This window comes from Vipera berus (assembly GCF_964194415.1).
Source record: "Vipera berus genome assembly, chromosome: 4".
Lineage (NCBI taxonomy): Eukaryota > Metazoa > Chordata > Lepidosauria > Squamata > Viperidae > Vipera > Vipera berus.
The window spans coordinates 21,503,186-21,525,968 of NC_138206.1; the positions used below are offsets into that span (position 1 = coordinate 21,503,186).

The 22,783-nt window shown below is 36.9% G+C and overlaps 1 protein-coding gene across 3 annotated transcripts in view; it reads right to left on the reverse strand.

Annotated features, from left to right (window-relative positions):
* Positions 1-20,576, reverse strand: part of MICU2 (mitochondrial calcium uptake 2) — a gene marked incomplete at its 5' end in the record, with an annotated part of 74,808 nt that extends 54,232 nt beyond the window's left edge. For all 3 annotated transcript variants that reach the window (XR_014026356.1, XR_014026357.1, XM_081327176.1), the window contains one exon: positions 20,364-20,576. Coding sequence is in view for 1 of the 3 variants with exons in the window: in XM_081327176.1 (XP_081183302.1) it covers positions 20,364-20,576 (213 nt within the window). The remainder of the gene's footprint in view (positions 1-20,363) is intronic.
* Between the last annotated feature and the right edge of the window lie 2,207 nt (positions 20,577-22,783).

A 22,783-nucleotide genomic window follows, 5' to 3' on the forward strand; every position in this document is an offset into this window, starting at 1 on the left:
GGAAAATATATTATTTCTTCTACTCTCAGGGTCTGCTATCATCTAAAAAAAAGCATATCCTGGTTGGATGTATGCATGAAATAATAACAGATAATTTTGGACGACAGCATGCCTTGCACCTTCAGTTATGCCAGGATGGAACTTATTTTCTACACCCATTTTAATCAGGATTTCATCTGGTACTCGGTACTAGACTGTTTTGGCTGTTATGCCATGTGGCTTATGCCAGAAGAAAGATTGGGAGTCAGGGTTCAGAATGTGACCCTGCTAGTTTTCCTAGAGCACTCAGCAGCTTTCACTGACATTTATTACGGTATTTCTGGCTGTACTGGGCCTCGTGGATAACGTTTTCCAGTGGTTTATGTACTTTTCTGTTGGGATGTGTCCAAAGTGTGCTGAAGGATCACTGCCTGATACCTAGGTCTCTTCAGGGTTCTATCTTTTGTCCTATGTTTTTCGTCATGAAAAAATCCTTGGAGGGTATAATTTAGACTGAGCTTTGAAGAAGGATCCCATCCGTTTTCTGACAGCACTCAGTTCTACTGCAGTTTGCTTTCTAATTCCAAGGAAAAGAATCAGTGCCCTTGAATGCTGCTCAATGATACAAGATAGGGAGATTACATAATATCTGCACTGAAAGATTTGGACTTGTTTATAGTTGCTTTCTAGGCACAATTTAAGTTTTCGACATTTGAAACCCTAACAGCTTTGGATCTATCTTCTGGGCCGTTCCTCCTGCTACTAACGTAACTAGGTACTAATACAGCAGGAAGGCAATTAACCAGTGGAACAGCTTGCCTCCAGAAATCGTGGGCGCTCCATCACTGGAGATTTTTAAGAAGAGGCTAGACAGTCACTTGTCTGAAATGGTACAGATCCTCCTGCTTGAGCAAAGGGCTGGACTAGAAGACCTCCAAGGTCCCTTCCAGCTCTATTCTATTCTAACCTTTTCCTCTTGCCTTCATATGCAGAACATGGAACAATGAGCTTCATTTACAGAAAGGTATTTGCAATGTTAGGATAAACTTCCTAGCAGTAAAAAACAGACCAACATCGAATATTAAGGGTAATTGTTGAATTGGATAGGTCTCTAATGTGGCTGCTTTAATGTAGATACCTGCATTGAGCAGGTACTTGGGCTTGATCAACTAAATGATCTTTTGTAACCTTATGATTCTACATACTGATCAAGTTGTATGTCTACAGTTGACCAATTTTTTAACAAGAATGTGGAGACTGTCACCAAAAAACAAGTATAATTAGAAATAGCTTCCATACAAACAGGCAGTTCAACCTATTATGATTTGTTTTTTGGACTCATCGAGATATTGCCTTAATGTACAGTGATTTTAAACCAAGCTCTTAAACATGGTACTCAAATTTACTGTAGACCAAGTATTAATAAAGAGACCATAGATTTGTTTGAAACAATACATATATATGCAAAATATATTTGGCTTTGAATAAATGTACACTTTTTTTGGCAAAGTATATATCTTCTGTGTGAAATGGGGAAGAATATCAGTATGGCACATCTTCCAACAATTACTTATTATTTCATGCTGCAGACTGAAAACTAAGTCAAACACACAAAGCAGATTCAAGAACATATTATATCTGGAACTCTACAGATGCTTTAACAATGAGAAATTTTGCTGAAATTGTAAATGTTTTATTAAAGGAAATTAATCCAATAAAATTTAATACCTCCTTTGAACGCTTAATTTTTTATTTCTAAAATACACACTAAATAGAAAACCATAGTATTCCCTTTTGTAATGACAACAAAAATAGTTATTTTAATAATTTAATATACATTCTAAAATTCTTTTAATATATTCTTCCTATATTCAGAAGTTTCATATAAACTTTTAAAACCAGTCTGTTTTACTGGCTGGTAAATCTGTAGAACAGATTCAAGGTTGGTATCCTCATATGTATATGTTCTTTTGCCAATACACAAGTTCCACAATTCAGCCAGTACTGAATAAAACTGACAATCTGTGAATTATTAATCATGAATATCATTAGGTTTTCAGCCACAGAATCTAGAAGACCAAATCTGAATAGATTTAACGTCAAAATAAATTAATATACCAAATGGTAGACTGGATTAAGAAAACAAATTTGGTGTAGTGGTCAAGGCACAAGAATAGTAACTAAAGTTCCAGTCTAGATGAATGGATGGGTGACTCTGGGTTACTTACTCCCTCTCAGCCTAGGAAGAAGGCAAAGGCAAACAACTTCTCAAAAAACTTCCAAGAAAATTGCAGGGACCAGTCCAAGCAGTCACTAAAAGTCAAATCTGATTCATAGGCACACAAATAGTTTGGACCACGTTAGACTAATTGGCACTATCACCTTTTCTTAAATAAATATATACAAACACCTCAGTGCTTCAGGTTTTTCTTCTTTTTAAAAAAATGGTCAACACATTTCTTTTAAATGCTGTTATATTTTTTAAATAGTGTTTTGTTTTCTTTCTGCCAAACCAGTTCTCATCAAAGAAAAAGAGAGTCGGGAAATGTTGAGTTTTCAATACCATGTTAATATAAAACACCACTCCAAAATACTGTTTGTTAAAGTGAAATATCTATTTCATTCATTAGATTTTTCTTTAAAAAAATCTTAATTTTATTAATTTATAAGCAACTCAAGGGGCAAACATACCTAATGCTTCTTCCTCTTCCTATTTTCCCCAATATGCAATATTTATTTATGTGCTTGATTTATATAGTCCACCATCTCACTCTGACATAACTCTAATGTTATGAGCCATTAAGAGCATGTTTACTATTGGTCTGGGTATAAATCTGACAAATAAATAAATAAAATTTTATTTCTGATTGTTCAGTCAATCATTTCTGACTCTGAACAGACAACAGTTAGCCAGATCTATTGGTAACTGCTCTTTTTGAGTTCTAAACATGTGCTCTGATATTAGTGATAGTATCTTAGTGTCTTGCCTTCTGCTGGTCTGCTGCTATTGCCTTCAATTTCCCCAAGTATCAGAGCCTCCTCCAAAGATTGTTATTTATACTTTGTGTCCAAAATATTTAACCTGCAGCTGAGCTGTTACTTCTTCCAGTGAGTAGTCTAGTTTTATTTCATCTAGTTTTGAATTATTTGTTCCACTTGCTGTCCAAGGCACTCTTAACAATTGTCTTTAGCATCCCAGTACAAAAGCATTAATTGTTCTATATTTATCCTTACCAATGGTCCAGCTTTCACACTCATACATTGCTATAGACTATGCCAGGTGTAGGCAAGCTCGGCTCTTTTATGATTTGTGGATTTCAACTCCTAGAATTCCTGAGCCAGCCATGCTGAGGGGAAAGGGAGAGATTTCCAAGCTGAGTAATGAGAGTTGAAGTCCACGAGTCATAAAAAAGCCAAGGTTGCCTGCCCCTGGACTAGGCAATACAGGAATAGTATTGTGATATTTCTCCACTTTAATACAGGCAGTCTTTGAGGTACAACTTTAAGGTAGCCTGGTCTTCATGGTCATAATTTGTGATGGATGTAAAGCAGGTTGGCCATGTGATTTTACAACCCTTTACAAACTTTTTTGCAGAAGTTTTTAGCGAACGAGAAACTATGAGCACAGTTTAACTGAAGGTCAGAAGTAAACGCTAGTTTTCAGTAAAACCGTCACAAAATGCAGTCACATGACTGTAAATACAGCCCAGCTGCTGAGTGCCTGAAAAATGGTCATGTGACCACAGCCCTCCCTGACCATCGGAAATTCAAATCCAAGTCATAAGTACCTCCCTTGTTGTTGTTGTTAGCTGCGAAGTCGTGTCCGACCCATCGCGACCCTATGGACAACGCCTTTTGGTACTGTCCATAGGGTTTTCATGGCAAAGATACTGGAGTGGGTTGCCATTTCCTTCTCCAGTGGATCACGTTTTGTCAGAACTCTCTTACTAAGTCAAGTACATGCATTTTATCTAAACAGGTGTTATAGTCTTTCTCCCAAGAAGCAGGTGCCTCCTTTCTTCATGCTTACACTAACCATCTTTTTGAATTTTTGAGTCAAGAAAAATAACATCTTTTTCTACTTTTATTACTCATTCATTGTTCTTGCACTTAACTTTCACCTTCAGTGACAAACTTATTAAGTCTTCCTCACTTCCAAACCCAAAATGATCAGCATATCATACAGTTTCTTCCAGCAAATTTAATTTAATTTCTTTTAGCTTGCCATTTCTAATTATGTATTTTGTATATAAGTAAATTAGTGCAAGTGAAGCTAAGCAATGGGCACAATTGTGTATATGGGACCATTTGGCTGGCTGGTAGCAAAAACAAAAAGGCTGTTAAGCAAGATTGAATAAAAAATTGACCTAGTTAAAGAAAAGGACATCTTATTTGAAACCTGGTTTCAAAAATTGCTTAACATAAAATTCTAGCTTGTCTTGAGAACTTCTTTTTTCAAACTTTTTAATTGTAATGACAATTTCAGACCTCTGCATGAATGGCATTTTATTGGAATACAGACTAGTGACATAATGATCATATTTATATTGTTTTTAAGTTTATAGTTATTTCTAAAACTTGATCAGACATCATTTATACATCTCTTATACAAGAAAGGTCACAAACTATTTGACTACATTGTTCAATTGTTCTGTTGTCTGGAAGAACAACTTAAGAGTAACTCTGTGGTTAAGACTTGTGCCAGAAATCTAAAATGTGATTTTCTTATATTTCCCTCCCTCTCCCAAACTTTTGTTACTCCCTTTCCCTATTAAATATTTGCACCACTTAAGCTTTTGCTTAGATTTTTCCCACTTTTAAAGTTATGTCTCTTTAGAAGGGAGGGGGGAGGAAAACACTGTTGGCAAATAATTAAAAAAAATCTTGAACATGTTTAAGTAGATGTGTCAGTACTGTAATTCTATTATACAAGCAAAGAGAATGCAAGACAGCCTCTCATTCATATAGGACAAATAGCTGTGCCAAAAGCACAAATTACACCTAATTATAGGGTATAACTCTGTCATCTCTCTTTTTATAACCTAGTCGTTTACACACTTTGATTTTTTTTTTTACTTCCATTTGAGTTTATTAACATCAAAGCTTTGTCATCACTTATCTGTTTCCACCAAGTTTTTACTTGGGGCAATAAAGAATAAAAACTTCTTTACATTCCAGCTTTTTGGATGCAAGAATGGTTTAGTCTGCATTGTTCTTATGATGTTTTATACAAAGGTTTTAATAACCATGTTGTTAAATTTATTGCCCTTGGCGGAGAAGTCTTAAAATACACTATAATTTAACCTACTGGAGTATTAAATACATTAGTGGAGTGCTCTGAAATTATATTCATATTAATACTATTCCCATAAACAAGGCTAGGTAATTAATGAAGTTTTAAATGAGAATATACCAGTTTTAGATTTTTTTATCGATATTGTATGCCAAGATGTTACTCATATTTGATCAAATTGGTCAGATACACTGCATCACATTTTCTTTTACAATTAAGGAGGTATGATGGGTATAATAGGTTAATAGGAGGTAGGCATATTAGGTATTAGGTATATATGTTAGATATGTTTGCTGCTCTGATAAGATATGTTATTATCTGTACTTACATGTATACATACAAACAACCTATTTTGTATCGCTGAGATGTATTATGCATTTATTATTTCCTTCTTTTTTCAAACTGCAGGTCTCAAATTTGAACTCCAGTTTTGATTCCAGCTTCCATCACACCCAACCTGGCCATTTTTAAAATATATTCTCTGCACAAATGAAACACAGACAATGCGTAACATCTTCATCTCTTCCTTTGTTTATTCTGAACCCTTCAGTTTCTCCAAAGTCAATTCTTACAGTAGCTTCTTGTTTACAGTAAACAAGAACATGATTTCTCAGAAAATAATCAGGTGTTTTGGTACACCTACTAAATTCCACCTTTTGGCATAATCTACACAAAGGCCTAGATGTAGTCAATAAAACAAAGACAAATCTTCTTATATTATCTGATTTCATGTCACTCTGCCTTTTCTGAAACCTGCCTATTCATTTGGCATTTCTCTCTCCAGATATAGCACTGTACTCCTTTGTTAAGTTTAAGACCTTAAGGCAAAATTTTGTTTGCCTAAAGAATTAGTGCAATGGTTTATAATTTGCAATATCTAATACCTCCTTCTTCAGGAAAGTACCAATTTTGTCCAATCTCTAGACCAGACTTCCCCAACCTTTCCAGGTTGGTGGCCTGGTGGGGGAGGAGGGAAGAGGGGATGGTTTTGTGGGAGGGGAAGGGGCATGTTTACACAAATGTACGAGCACCCATTGCTTGTGTGAGTGGGGCCAAGCAACAATGATGCTTGCATTAGTGAGCCCACAATGCTCGTGCGAGTGAGACTCCAAGCTCCCACGACGCTTGCATGAATGAGGCCCTGAATGCCTGCAACATTTGTGCAAGTGATGCGCCAAGTGCCCGCAATGTGTGTACGCACAGCCAGCCACTCCTACAGCCCGGTTGTGAATAGGCTACGAACTGATAGTGGGCCACAGCCCACAGGTTGGGGACCCCTGCTCTAGACCACACTGTCTTGTTCCACATTTGTGGCATAGTGCTGTTAGCATCTAACTGCCTCTTCTCTTCTCGGTTTGAACAGTCCCAGGGATATTTAATCTGCTTTCCTATTTGACAGCTGATCTATTGCCTCTCCCACTCCATTTCTAATGGAGTCTCTTCTCAAATACGTTCTTCTAGAAATGTTTTTATATCTTTCTATAGCCTCATTTATAAAGGGTTTTAGTACAGGCTTTCCATCTTTTGTTAAATTAATTGTGAGTAAAGCCTGGCCAAAATAATTTCCTATGATTTGTCTGATGTTCTTAAAACCATCTCTTCACAGTTTACATTGATTCAAAAATTCAGGGATTCCTGAACAGTTTCGGTCATTGCTGAAAATCTCAATATCTAGGTGAACAAATATCACACTATTTAAATTGTACAGTTTGCATTCTTTTAATCCCTAGCTCTGTTACAGAGTGATGAGATGAAGAAAATATTATTTCCTGTTCTCTAAAGTCACTAAAATACGGTGTGCGATGGAACAATTCAGAAAACAGGAAGAATACAAGCAATTCAAACACAATGGAAAATATAAAAATATAAAGAAATACAGGTTAAAGCCCAAAACTATAGTATATGGTATGCAAAGATTTATTTCTACATCAGCATTACTTTCTCAGTGAACTATCTGACAAACATTTCAAAATGATTGACAAATGGTTTAAAAGGAATCTAGAAGTTGGCCATATTGAGTAGTTATAATAGCTCTGGGATTCATATTGAGTAAAGAGGTATAGTATCTTTGGGATTCATTTTGAGGTCCAATTTGCATTGAACATTGTCACTTGGGGGAAAAACGGGATCTGACAAAGGTCTTTAAAATTAATATGGAAAAAAATAAGGGAAGTTTGTCTAGTGGAGCTGAAAATGCCGTGGAATCGCCTCTTGTCTTGAGCCTATTTCAGCTTGGTGATAGTTGTGCTCTACTCTGTAAGGAAAGCCTATCAATAGAGGTTTATTTGCAGGCTCTCAGCCTTCTGAGATAGGAATAGAATGATATGATTCACAGCATTATTCCTGAATGTACGGTAAGCTAAATAAAAGTCCACACTGCAGAGGAGAAGCCATGGGATCTTAACTCTGTTGCTCCTTAGGAGCAACCATACCCTCCCCCACTTCCCAAATGCAACCACAGCAAGTTAATTTCACAGACATTTTATCTACATGTAAGTAATGTTTTATCTTGGAAAACCCTGCTGAAGGTATTCTCATCCATTTTTATCACATTATAAGACTGAGCTTTTAGAAACTATTATTATTTATTAAACTCGTACACTGACAATTTCACAGTTTGAGGCAACTCTGGGCAACTGAGTTTTTAATGCTACAAAAGACTTAATACATGTAAATAAATTCTAAAGAATGGCATTACTGGCAATTTATATTTCAGCCAATTTGGTAGAATTGTTAAAAGTATTACTAGAAAACATGAATTTTACTTTTCCCTTACATATGTAGCCAGCTCATGACTTTGGCCAATCACTCTCTCCTAGCCTGAGGAAGAAGGCAATGCCAAACCAGTTCTGAAATGTATTGTCAAGAAAACTGCATGGAACCAAGATTCATTCAATAATATAATTTCCCCCCAATTTTGCTTCAGTACTGAATAATCACTTTATTTCTTGGACAAATCTATGGGTAGTAGCTCAGAAATATTAGGAATATACGGTACTTGTTTAAAGATTATTTAAGCCCTGGTCTTCGGCATTTTTCCTGTGTTAGCTAAGTAGTATGTAATACTTTTTAGGGCTTGTCCATAGGGTCGCGATGGGTCGGACACGACTTCGCAGCTAACAACAACAACAACAACAACAATTAGAAAAATACATGTCAAGTCCTTTAAAAGGTTTATATTTATTTCTATTTTGCTTTTCTTTTAAAAATTACTCATGATGCTTTGTATTCTAACTTTAATCTTGAAAAACCAAAGGAATTTAGATTTAAACTAAGCTAAATTAACTAGTTCATGATAAAATAAAGGAGAAATCTTTGCATGGTTATGCTATGTATTTTGCTTTAATTACTTAAATAAAAATTTCCATGAATTTCTTTACTGCCTGAAGGAGGAACAAAATAGTATTAAGTTAAAATATAGTCAGATCTCTACTAGTTGGCAATTTTACTGCATTTATTAGTAAGGTGCAACACCATTAAAAACCTAAAGCTTGAGCTAAAAATAGCTCTTGTGACTGGAATGCCAATATCCTTATTACTGCACAACAGGATACCTGGTCTACCTCTTCAACTATACAGGAGATTTCTAGTAAATAGCTGTCAACAAGCCTGTGCATGACTGAAATCAAATTACTAATACTATGGGAATAGGCTTTTGAACTTTGTGCCAACAAAGTATCACGTATCTAATCTAAGGAGGAATTACAGACCAAAAGACTGCTATTATTTTATTAGCCATACCACCTTCATTTTGATCTGCTCTACTACGCTGGTTTAAATCTATTTGTCAGTGGGATGGCAGAGAAAGTGCAATACATTTTATGTTCCAGAGCAGCTATAATTCTGTTTTGAAACTTTTTTAGGTTTTTAAGAGTTTGGAACAATTTTTACAGCATTTGATCTAGAACTAATGACATAAAAAGAGGTTATAACATATCTAAGCAGTAATTCCTATATAGTTAAATATAGTAATCAACTCAGACATAATGTCATGCTTACTAGTCAAATCATATGTTAACCTTGATTTCAATGTATGAGCTCCAGTCATTTAGGCAAACAGAGTACAGTTTTCTCTTTTAAATAAATTCAATACAATTGTATCTGTAGATGGTAAAAGTTTAAACTTCTCAAATATCTATATAATGATGTAAAACAACTTTCTTCAGGTCTGAGGACATTTTTCATAAAAGATATTGCGTGCAATCTCTTGCATTTCTACCTGATCAACAAAGCAAGCAAAGAAAAGGAAACACAGAACTTTCTGAGCTTTCCTTTATAAAAATTAAGACAGGAAGGTGTTACTGTGCTTGCTGTTTGCAATGCTGTACCTCTTTATCATACTCCTCACCTATTCTCTTATACTTCACATAATAATGCAGATTTTAAAAGTTGAAAGGAAAACCCAGGATTAAGCATACCCTTTCAAAAACAAAACTTTAGTTACTAGTTTCTGCTGCGTCATTGTTTAGTCCAGTTCTGGTATTCAGATCTTCTGCTACAACTACAGAGCTTTCAGAAAATCTTCCACCTTAGAGAAAATTTGTTTGATACAAGCTGAAGATCAGATAGGCAGGATACACACACACACACACACTCACACACACAGAGGTAGTCCTCAACTTATGACTACAGTTGAGGCCAAAATTTCTGTTGCTAAGTGGGACAATTGTTAAGTGAATTTTACTGCATTTTACCACCTTTCTTGCCACAGTTGTTAAATTAATAACACGATTGTTAAGTGAATCTGTTCCCCCACTATGTTTATCAGAAGGTCACAAAAAAGGATCACATGACCCCGAGACATTACAACGATCAAGAATATGAGTCAGTTGCCAAGCGTCTGAATTTTGATCACGTGACCATAGGGATGCTGCAAAATAGGTTGTTACGTGTGAAAAACAATTGTAAGTCACTTTTTTCAGTGCCGTTGTAACTTCAAATGATCACTAAATGAACTGTTGTAAATCGACTATTATTTTGTAAGCATTTGTTTGCTATGCTTTACTAGGTATATATATCGAAAGTACACAGGTAAAGATTCTGTAATATGAATTTTTACCCACAACTAGCATTTACGTCTCTTTTTTAAATGATACTGTCAATAAAGAAAGCGTCTGAAAAGCCTTAAGATATTCACTGTTAAGAGTGGATAATTATAACAGTTTAATTCCTTCCTGAATAAGGAATGCAACAACCCAGCTATTGTATAACAAAGGTATTGTACAGTTGTGTTGGGAATATCATTCCTTTAATTTAGCAGATTAGTCAGTCTCCTTCAATTAATAGATGGGACTTAATGGAATGTAGAATATGCCCTGCATCAAGTTACACAACTGAATCAACTCTATTCTTCTTCCATTCTCATATCCTGAAGTTCTGACTACAACTCCTGTCATCTTCTACTATCAGGCAGAATTATGAACCTGATAGTCCCTAAATCTGGTGTGTAACGTATTTAAAGCAAGTTTAACTTCTCTAATAATTCAATTTATGTACAATTCTTTTAAAAAAATCATTTCTATGTCAATTTAGGGAAAGTTCAAGTTTTATTTTTGACATGCAAAATATCTAACTCTTTACCATTATGGCTCTTCCTCAACTTATCTCTATGATTTGTATTTGTATAAGACTAAAAAAAACCCTTCAGATGCCAAGTTTGATAGGATTAATGATAGTAAAAACAAAGGTTGATATTTTTTATAAAGATGCTGCAATTTAAAACCCAGGATCATAATCAAGTGCCAAGTATTATAGCAGTGAAAGAGAAACTGATGACTAATGACAGTACAATCATTTATTTATTTTATTTATTATTTATTTATTAATTTGGTTTATATACCGCCCTACTCCCAAAGGACTCAGGGCGGTTTACAAAGCAAAATTTAAAAACAATACAATATAAAATTAAAATTAAATTAAATTAAGTCTAGCCCCAAAAAATTAAAATCACAACTTAAAAACATTAAAACCCCTCAGTCCAGACCAGATAGCTCAAAGAGTCAGGTTTTTGGCTTGTACTATAATTTTATCTTAACGAAAGCATCTTCTCAGCAATCTCCATGATTTAGAAACCATGTACACTGTTCAAACTACAGTTATTGAAAAATAAAGGCTTGAACATTAGAGAACATTAGAAAGAAATCAAGAATTCTAAAAATGTCAGCTACCTCAACTGTACTTTCTTTGGTAACCCAGTACCTCTCAAAACCTCTATGATCATCCTGACCTGACTGCTGTCTTAATAAACATCTACTATATTTATTTCAAGATGCAGCAAAGGACCCCACGTCTGCTAATTTTTCCATAAATAGATTTTATTTTTTCACATCTTACAGAATCAATCAAATCTGACATGGAGAAATCAATAGTTTTAACATCTTCACAACACGGGGTACTTAAAATTCCTAACAAACTGATATGCAAATTAAAAAAACTATGTGACACATCTTCTGCTAGCCTTAATGAAACATTAACAGAAACCATGGATGTGTGAGTATATTTTCAAAGCCAATGCTCAAGATATAAATATCTTGCATTTACAGGCTGTAAGTGATACTGTGTTGTGAAACAAATGCACACCCTTAACAAAAATCCATTTCTAAATTTAAATATAACATTATGGCCTTACAGATTCCATACTGACTATATTATTGACTGTTTTAGTCACTCAGCATAACAATGTCTGCATTTCAGTAATGCAAACTATGATGCTCATGATATATTTAATGCTCGAGTTATTTAAACTTCAGAGATATCTGAAACTTGAACTAACTTAACACACTGTGATATAAAACTCACGCAATGTTGGAAGTTTAAATGGTTTAATTATAGTTAGTACAGGCAAATTACAGTGACTTTTAAGACCAAACTAGACAAAATTGCAAATAAGGTTTCTATACCACTCTATTCTTTGTCCTAAAATTCAGCATTGCTGTGGATCAAAAAAGAAAGCAAATAAAATATCAACCCTTAAAAGATTTTATATTATCTCCTTCAATAACAGCTGAAAAGGTATGCCTTTTCTGAAAAGCATAGTATATTTCTTCCACAATTATTTTGTGGGAGGAGATCCTTGCAATGGTCACTAGAAACCCCTCTTTCTTGCCTCAAATCCAGGTCTTTGATCCAACGGAAAATGGAAGATCCACTCTTGCTCTGATGAAAGGGGAAAAAAATAAAAAACTGCCTGGGTGTTTGTGTGTGTGGCAGGAAAGAGCTGTGTGAGCACATTTTCACAGAAGTAAGCATTCTAGAGAATGACAAGGCACGGGTGAGTTGGCATGTAGGAGAGCAACCTGACACTGAAGAGTTAGGAACAGTGAGGTGATGGAGCCAGTAGGACATCACACTGGGAATGGCTACAGCAGAGGAATGTTGGTGAACTATCAAGCAGCAGCAGCAGCAGAGTCAAACCTCAATAGTACCTTCATCAATTATAGGTAGTCCTCAACTTACAACAGTTCATTTAGTGACCAAAGTTACAGGGGCACTTCAAAAAAGTGTCTTATGACCATTTTTCACACTTATGACGGTTGTAGCATGCCCAGGATCGTGTGATTTACATTTGAATGCTTGACAGCTGACTCACATTTATGATGGTTGCAGTGTCCCAGAGTTACGTGATCCCTTTTTGCGACCTTCTGACAAACAAGCCAATGGGGAAACCAGATTCACTTAACAACCGTGTTACTATTTTTAGAACTGGAGTGATTCACTTAATAAATGTGGTGAAAAAAGTCATAAAATGGGGCAAAACTCAACAAATTTCTCACTTAACAACATAAATTTTGGGCTCAATTGTGGTCATAGGTTGAGCACTATCTGTAGCTAATGAACTTTTTCTCCATTTCTAGGAATTTTAACTAGGATCATCAATGATGGTTCATGCCAGAAGCAACTGAGTCTAGATGTAACTCTCAAAAGAACAATCCCAGCTTAAAGATGGCTAGGACTGGGACAAGAGAAGAAAGAACTTTAGTTTCTCCGTATTCTACAAGCAGGGAAAATGCCCAGACCAAGACAAACTACAGTAATTGTCAGCAGGTAGAATGATCAAATATTGGCTGCAGGAAAAAAAAGGAGAAACCTAGACGGCTACAAAAATTAAAAATCACCTATAAAGAATACAAAAAGCATATCTGCACAAGCATAAGAATAAATAATATGAAATAAGATATAGAAATAAGACAGGAATAAGACATAGATGTCAGTATGTAGACATACTGTTTTTATTTGGTTCTCTTTAAAAATGTTTTGTTTTAGTTTACACATATCAAAACTCAAGACTAAACCCACAGTGAAAAATTAATTTGCAGAATGTTCTGCTGTTTTTAAAAAATGGTGGAGGCAAAGCTATACCAATTTTTAACATTGGTCATGGAAAAAAAATAATAAAAGAAAATCATAGCTTTGTAATTAAGTGTATTTTATAAGTATTGATCATTATCATTTTACAAACTTATTTTCAGCAGCAGCATCCAGGAAATTTGTTGCATAAACTCACAAATTTTACATGTCAGGCTGAGGATTAAAAATGGAACTCTGAACATCTCCCACATGAGTTCATGCAAGTGCACAAGCTGGGAAAAGCTGCTGGCAAAGCATCAAACATGTTTTACAATCCCACTCTTTATATCTTATAAATATGGGCCTTGTGTTTGAAACAGAGGCTGACTAGTGCTTTTTCAGCCATATAATATATATAGGATGGAAGAAGAAACTCAGGCTCTCCAGATGTTGCTGAATGGAGATGCCAGCCAGCAGGGCCAATAGAGAAGTAGCACAGATCTAATGTCTAGGTTTGGAGAACTAAAGATTCCTTATCTCTGATTTCTTTTCTATGAAATATATTTCAGCATGAAATAGTTCTATATTAGCTTGGCAGTTATCTGCTATTGTCCCCTTTATTTATGCTTTGTAAGAGAGCTATGCATGTTGCTGGCAAGTAAAACCAACCAAAAGGATAAAAGAGAAATAAATTTTATGGAGCCTTTATAAAGAAACATCTAGTGTACTGGTTATGCCCATTTCTGAATTGGGAGGCCTTTCTCATGATCGCTTGTGCCTTACTCATCTCTTATTTTGATTACTGCAATATAGCCTACAAGGGGCTTCCCCTGTAGACCATTTGAAAGCTTCAGCAGGTATAGAAATGCGTGGCTTGAGTCAGTAAGTACCTATCTCATTTTGCCCACTTGACACCATTACTTCGGTTTAGCCTGTTTAAATTATTTATTTTTTATAGATTGCCTTGCTCTGGTGATTGAGGTGGCTAATAAATTGATTAAATAAGCAGTATTGCTAAATTAGTAATAATTTCTAGAATGTATTCAATGTAAAAGAATGGAATCATTTTTTAAAAAATGTGAAAGATCAATAAAACTATATAGGCAGGGCCTTACTTTTTTAAATTTTTAAGCTTTGATCTTTTAATATCCAGAGAAGAAAACTGAAGAACTGAGTTTGATTTAATTTGATTAGAAGATAAGAGTTGACACACACCTTATAAAAAGACTGTTAAAAGCAAAAACAAATCAACATTGGTGAAGGACAGGTTGAGCTCAATACTTAGGTTCCAACAATTAAACCATAAAGACAAAGCATTCAAAACTGAACTTGGCTAATGAGAGAAGTACACTATGGAGTGGGCATGCTAATTCGGAGGACTGCACGCTGTCTGAAAATAAACATTAAGTCAAATCCAACGACAGATGTTTCACAGAAGTGTCCCATCTCAAATTTTTCTGCAGTACATTACTGTGACTCTGATACTGGAAATACAGTGCTAAAGATAACAGTATCACTATGTTTGGTATTTAGCAATACTAGAAATTGACTATACTTCTTGCTACATAGTATTCACAAAGAAGAATAACATTTATTTTGAGCATCCCAGGAGACTGGTGTATTAACTTCACCCAAAACTCTAAAAAAGGGAAAGACGTAAAAGACATTAAAGAAAGTGAGTGAAATTTTCAAAATTGAATAATTCGGGGCATAACTGCACACTTAAAATTTGCTACGATTACAGTGATATGGAAACATTAAAGGTAAAGGTAAAGGTTCCCCCGCACATGCGTGCTAGTCGTTTCCAACTCTAGGGGCCGGTGCTCATCTCCGTTTCAAAGCCGAAGAGCCAGCGCTTGTCCGAGGACGTCTCCGTGGTCATGTGGCCGGCATGACTAGACGCCAAAGGCGCACGGAACGCTGTTACCTTCCCACCGTAGTGGTCCCTATTTTTCTACTTGCATTTTTACGTGCTTTCGAACTGCTAGGTTGGCAGAAGCTGGGACGAGTAACAGGCGCTCACTCTGTTACGTGGCACTCGGGATTCGACCCGCCAAACTGCCGACCTTCAGATCGACAAGCTCAGCGTCTTAACCCACTGAGCCACCACGTCCCTATGGAAACATTAGTGTACTTAAATTGTTCAATATATCAAATATAAATTATCTCAAATATCCTTTCAGGAACTTTAGAAAAGCCAATTCCTTAAACAATCTACAGCAGTATTTCTCAGCTTTGGCCACTGTGGACTTCAATTCCAGAATTCCCCAGCCAGCTCTGGAAGTTGAGGTCCACCCATATTAAAATGGCCAAGAACACCGCTCTCAAAGTATGAGGAATGAGAAAGAGCAGCTTTTTTATGGCCTTTAGGATCTGAAGCAGCAGCTTCCCATCATTCTATTTTTATTTCTTATGCAACCAGACGCTATTATTATTATAGAGTGTTGTAATGTACTTTAGTGAGATCCAGGCTCTCTCTTAGTTGGTGAGAGAAAGTTTTCTATTTTATTTTCTCAAAGAAATATTAAGGAAGCCTTCAAAAGTTACTTCAACAGTTTCCACCGTGTAAATCAACGGTGGCAGAAATGTTTTTAAAATCAAAAATATCATGTTTCCAAAACATTATACATCATCCTGTACTAGAAGCATTTTTCTTACAAATTATTCCTGCATAAGCAGATTTCAGCAATCAATTCAATTAATTTCATGGCCACCAATGCAATAAAACTGCTTTAACATGATGTAAATCAAATAACAAATTTACAAGTTTACTTTTATAGTAATCTCTTTACAGTATAGTATAAAATCTAATCAAGAAAAAATGTCTTTCTGTAATATGCTTTTGTAATTAACCTTAGTGAAATAATTTGATAGCAAATACTTTGCTTAAACCACAAAGTTTTAACTGAACAACAACAGGCATAGTGAATTTGGTCAAATCTTTTCTGAGCAGTTACTAAACATAATAAATACAAACTAATCATTCTTCTTAAAAATTTGTGCAAGAAATTCAAACTAAAACAAGAAGGAATGGTCTATATACAGGTGGCCCTTGAATTATGCTAGCAGTTGGGATTGGAACGGATAGGTGCCATAGGATGCCATGGGCAGGAAGCATGAAGCAGATGGGGAGTGCTGCGTTTATGTGTGGAGGTGCTAAAGTTTCAGGTAGAACTTTGAGGACTGGTCCTAAGTCCCAAAATGAACGGTCATAACTTGAGGACTATTTGTATTGTCCAGACATGCAATCATTCTGTGTGGATTCCATTAGAATTAGTTTCTCATTTTTATTCAGGCTTAATTTTTATAATGTACCATTGCTCCTCCTCTAATGCATTCTGATTTAAATTATCACATTCTGTGTAGCAAACCTTCTGTCTCTTGGAAAACCTATCAGCAGGTCTCACTGAATTTTAAAAGCCCCACCTTGTCAATTTTTCTAATATAGCTAAGTAGGTTAGTACCTAGATAGGAGACCCCTAGGAAATCCTAGGATTAAAGACAAGACTGGGAGCCAAAAATATCCTGGAAGATAACAATAGCAAACCACTTCTGTATGGTTGTCAAAAGAGCAACATGGACATAACATGCAATTACCAGAAGTCAAGCCTTATTATTAAGTGGGTCTCTTTCTCTATTTTATAGCACTGTAAGATATTATCTGAAAATATCTTTTTTACATGTTTTATATTTTAGATATTTAGTGCTGGATTTTTTTAAAAATTCTCTAGTGTTTCATTCAGAATTTTTCTTTTTCTTTTTATCTCGTTACTGTTTTTAGTATTGTATTATGTCACTGGCTACCTCTTGTATTATTGCATTCTGTTTATGGTTTATAATCTTGTAAAATATAATAAAATGAAGACAGAAAATAAGCTTCACTTGAAGGCACTTTTACTTTTTAATGGAATGATGGATGTTATGGAAAAGAAAAATACCATACAGCAGGAGTCTGCAACCCCTGGTCTGCAGCCCAGTACTGGTCTGTGGCCCATTGGGAATCGGTCCATGCAAGCGGCAGGTGAGCACATAAAGCTCCATTCGAGCATGTGTGGGATTACGTTGCATGCACAAAACCATCCTCTCCTCCTGCCACTGGCGGTCTATGGAGCCAGAAAGGTTGGGGACCGCTGCCATACAGGATCCAAAGAAAAGGGCTTCAAACCATATGAAAATATATAATAGGAAAAAAAGATGAAAAATGCTTTCCTGAAATTAAGGGGCAAGTAGCTTTAGGTAAATGGGAATCTGAGAACATTTCACTGTCTCCATGAGAAATTTACATACAAGTCGGGAAGCTACAGCACAGATAGAACATGGTGAAAGACACTGACTCCAAGCTAAACATTGGGCGCTATCTAACAAAATGAAATTCAATGGTGAGAAAAGTACGGTTCTACATTTAGGCAAGAAAAACCAAGTGCAGTATAGGTGGTACCTCACTCAATAGTAGAAACTGTGAGAAGGATCTCAGAGTCCTAGTGGACAATCACTTAAATATGAGCCAGCAGTGTGCTGCAGCTGCCAAAAAAGCCAACACAGTCCTAGGCTGCATTAACAGAGGGATAGAATCAAGATCACGTGAAATGTTAGTACCACTTTACAATGCCTTGGTAAGGCCACGCTTGAAATACTGCATCCACTTTTGGTCACCACAATGTAAAAAAGATGTTGAGATTCTAGAAAGAGTACAGAGAAGAGCAACAAAGATGATCAGGGAACTGGAGGCTAAAGCATATAAAGAACAGTTGCTGGAATTGGGTATGTCTAGTCCACAGGTCTGCAAACCGCGGCTCTGGAGCCACATGCGGCTCCCAGTCCTCTGCCATGCGCAGTCCAAAAAAAAAAGTGGGACTAAAAAAGTTCAACCAATCAATTCAAATTTGCAGGGTAGGTGCATATCTCGCCTTGGCTCCACTCTTCAGTCAAACCCTGTTCTGCACATGCACACATGTACGTGCATGCGCACACATTTTTTTGCGGCTCCCAGTTTTTCCTTTTGTGAGGGAACCGGTTCCGAGTGGCTCTTTCACTGTTTCAGGTTGCTGACCCCTGGTCTAGTGTAATGAAGAGAAGGACCAGGGGTGACATGATAGCAGTGTTCCAATATCTCAGGGGTTGCCACAGTGAAGAGGGAGTCAAGCTATTCTCCAAAGCACCTGAAAGCAGGACAAGAAGCAATGAATGGAAACTAATCAAAGAGAAGCTACCTAGAGCTAAGAAGAAATTTCCTGACAGTTAGAACAATTAATCAGTGAACAACTTGCCTCCAGAAGTTGTGAATGCTCCAACACTGGAAGTTTTTAAGAAGAGATTGGACAACCATTTGTCTGAAATAGTATAGGGTTTCCTGCCTGAGCAGGGGGTTGGACTAGAAGACCTCCAAGGTTATTCTATATTCTCTTCTCTTCTCTATTCTATTCAAGAGTATAGCAAGGATGTATATGTTCCCCTTATTTATTTGTTCTGTATGCTGAGAAGGGAAGTCGGTTAGGAAGAAGATGAACATAGTTTTAAAACTGGAAGAAGAAACAACAATAATAATCTGTGCCATGCTAATGACAGTACCTTGGTAGCTGAAAATGCAAAGGATCGGCAAGCTCTAGCAATAAAATTCAAGGAATGCCATGAAAAAATATAACTAAAACTAAATATACAGATCAAACTAAAGAGAACAGATACAACAACCAGGCTTATAATTGAAAATGAAGATATTAAAGTGGTGGATACCTTCTGCCTTTTAGGATTAACAATAAAAGAACAAGTAGTGAAGAAATAAGCCAGAGACTAGCACTTGGTTGAGCAGCCACAAAGACTTTGGAAAAGATGTTCAAATGCTGTCATGTCTCTATACCTATGAAGATCAGAATTGTGCAAGCCATGGTATTTCCTGTGATGGAAAGAAAAGTTGGATTTCAAAGAAGCAGGCTAGGAAAAGTATTGACGCTTCTGTATTGGATAAGTATTGGATAAGAGTATGTCTATGAAGATTCTCAGTCATCCAGGTCATAATTGTCCCAAATATGCTTTTTCACAAGGCAACTGGACTTTCTTGTTTTTTCTTTGAAGATGTTCCACTTCTCATCCAAAAAGCTTCTTCAGCTCTGGAGAAGAGTATGTTATGGACAGCCAAGTAAACAAACCAATAATTATTAAACAAATCAAGCCAGAGTTCTCACTTGAGGCACAAATGACTAGGGCTCAAATTATCCTATTTCAGACACATTATGGGAAGACCCAGCTCTCTGGAAAAGGCTCTAATGCTGGGAAAGTGGAAGGAAAGAGAAGAGAACGAGTAGCGAAATGGATGGACTCAATTACAGCAGTGAGGGGAGTACCATTAGAAGACCTGAAAGAGCCGTTTAAGGACACATTGTCATTAAAGAAGATCCATGGGATCTCCAAGAGTCGAAAAAGGCTTCAGCTTTTTCTAACCTAACGCCCCGCTCCATACGTGCTCAAGTCCAACCCCCAGCATCCGCACCCCACACTACAGCAACCCTGTTGGTCAGGAATATTGGGAGCTGTAGCCCTTCACATCTGGAGCTATCAGGCCAAGAGAGAACTGGAATAAGGAATCTCCAGCAGGAAGCACCTAGAACAGGGGTCGGCAACCTCGGCTCTTTTATGACTCGTGGACTTCAACTCCCAGAATTCCTGAGCCAGCATAGCTGGCTCAGGAATTCTGGGAGTTGAAGTCCACGAGTCATAAAAGAGCCGAGGTTGCCGACCCCTGACCTAGAAAAACCCCTCTCCCCACCCGCAAACACTAACAATGTCGTTTAATAGCAGTTTCCCCACTCACCTGCGCCAGGACCAGGAAGAAGCCGCCGGTCCCCTTCTGCCCGCTCCATCCTCCGCAGGACCCCACCAAGGCGCCTCCGCCGAGCAGGGAGGCGGTTGCGAGCCAGGGGCTCGTCCAACGTCTGTGCCCCCGGAAGCTGCCAAGCACGAGCGCCCCGCGCCTCCCGCAATTGCGGACAAGAGCGACCAAAGTAGCTCCCCACGCCGCCGCCATTTTCCCGGAAGTAGAAGGATCGCTGACATCAATCCGTAAACTTTGAGTAAGTAGAACCACCCACACTTCTCAGCTTCCGGGTTCACTTTGCTTATTCCGTATTCCTATTCCATCAAGGGTTAGAGACTTCTTGTCGTCGGAAAAACATCCACAACGAAGGCACACAGTAAAAGCAGGTTCTACCTTTCTGGCATAGGTCTCCGTTGCTGGTGAGAATGGTTTTCAAAAACGCGCCTTTTCAATGTTTTAATGGTCAGCGGGGCTGTTCGCAAGCTGCGTTGGGTTTGCTTGAAAAAGAGGTTTGAAGGAGTAGTGTAAACAGACTTGCTGGAACCAGATTAAAAAAGAAAGAAAATACTCAGCTCAGACACTAACCTTGGGCGACCTTACAGAGAAATTTTCTCTCGCTGATGAAAAAAATGGAGCAAGTCTGAACAATAGTAATGGGATAGGTAAAAAAGTAAATATTCATTATTGTTATGGACTGGCTTTAGAATTTTTTTCTACCTTATCGAGTCCATCCTAAGGACCTGGAGTAGACAGATTTGTTATTTAATAATATTAAATGTATCGTCGCAGGATGTAATTATTATTTTGAAGTAGAAACACCTTGGTCGACGGGCTCCATTACCACATACATACTAGTGTTATTCTACGGGGAGGTCATTAAAAGTGACTTAGAAATCAAGTTTGTGGAGAACAAAAAGTTAGTTATCTCTGTAAAATGTTACCTCTAGTTACCTCTGCATTTTCTAGCTCTTTCTAAAAACAAACCAAAACAAAACACACGTTCTCTTGCGGCGCATGCGCTATTTTAAGAGCGCTTGCGGGTGATTGTAAGGCTGGGCGAGGGTGCTTAATTAGGCCAAGTGAACTGCTGCAGTTCTTCAACGTTAAACTTAGGGTTTTTTTAATGGCTTAAATGTTTATGTTAATGCATGGTTCCATATACTGAATAAATGTAGGAAGTAGGGGTTTTTTTTTCAATAACCAAAATAAGCATCTATTATGTATGCAGTGGCTTGTACATATGATAACTGTGATCTGATGGCATTGTCTTCACTGATGTGAATGCCAATTTTGATGTACGGTGAGAATTAAGAATCAGCACGAGAGGTTTCCCTTTGCTGTATGGAATTGTTTGGTCTCTCTCCTTGAATTGCAGAATGTTTGATTCTTGATTTCCTTCCACAACACTTAACAGAATATTTACTGAATAGCATTGGAATAAAGCAGGAATAATTGCAGTTAAGCTTGTCTTACTCGTGGACCGGGATGAGTTAAAGGTAATATGGTATAATGGGGACTTGGCAGAGAAAAAGTTGATGTCAGGCGAATTTGTGCCATCATTAACTGCAAGTGGCTTCTCTTAAATTGTTGATCTCCAGGGCATCAGGTTTGAATAACTTGTTCAAATCATATCTTGCCCAGTTAACCATAGTTTAAGAAGGTAATTTCAATTTTACAGATTCCCACAGCCCACCACAGCAATACATTTAGGGTAAAATGTGGTTGGCTAGCTTATAGACTTTAACTTCAGTTGGGCTGCAAGTCCCCCCTAAGTCAGTTTAGTCCTTCCTTTCTCCCGAGGAAGGGAAGCACTGAGAGGAGAAGGAGCTCAAAAAATACCTGCCTTTTTGCCAAGAAATTTTAACTTCATTTTTCCACAAAGGAAATCTCCTTTCCGGATCCTGATGCTGTGGCTCAGTTCTGCCACTTAACAGATTCTTCAGGTCCTAGAGCTCTTGCATTCTGCTACCTGCCCAGCCCTTGTGATAAAAGTTAAAGGCTAATGAAAGGGGAACTTAGGTCTGTCCTTTTATTTAATAATTTGTAAAAAAAACCCTTTGGGTACAGTTTATATCTGTAACTCATTTTCCAAAGGTGTGGGTGGAAGTAGTAACTCATAAAGCAAAACTTCTGGAAAATACTGTTGCACTGAATCCCAGTGTTTTCAAATGTTCTGTGCTCAATTGCATCCAATGATAATCAGCTTTCTAGATTATTGTTTTACTTTATCAAATTTATATGCCACTCATCTTGAGGTGTGAGGCGATAGTGAATAGCACACAACATAATAAAATATATGGAAATAAAAACAATTATAGAATGTAAAAGCAGATTAAAAATAAAACTAAAATAAAATTATAAAAACTAAAAAAAAATCATGGGAGAGTGGAAGTGGTCTGTTTGTTGCTATATTAGCC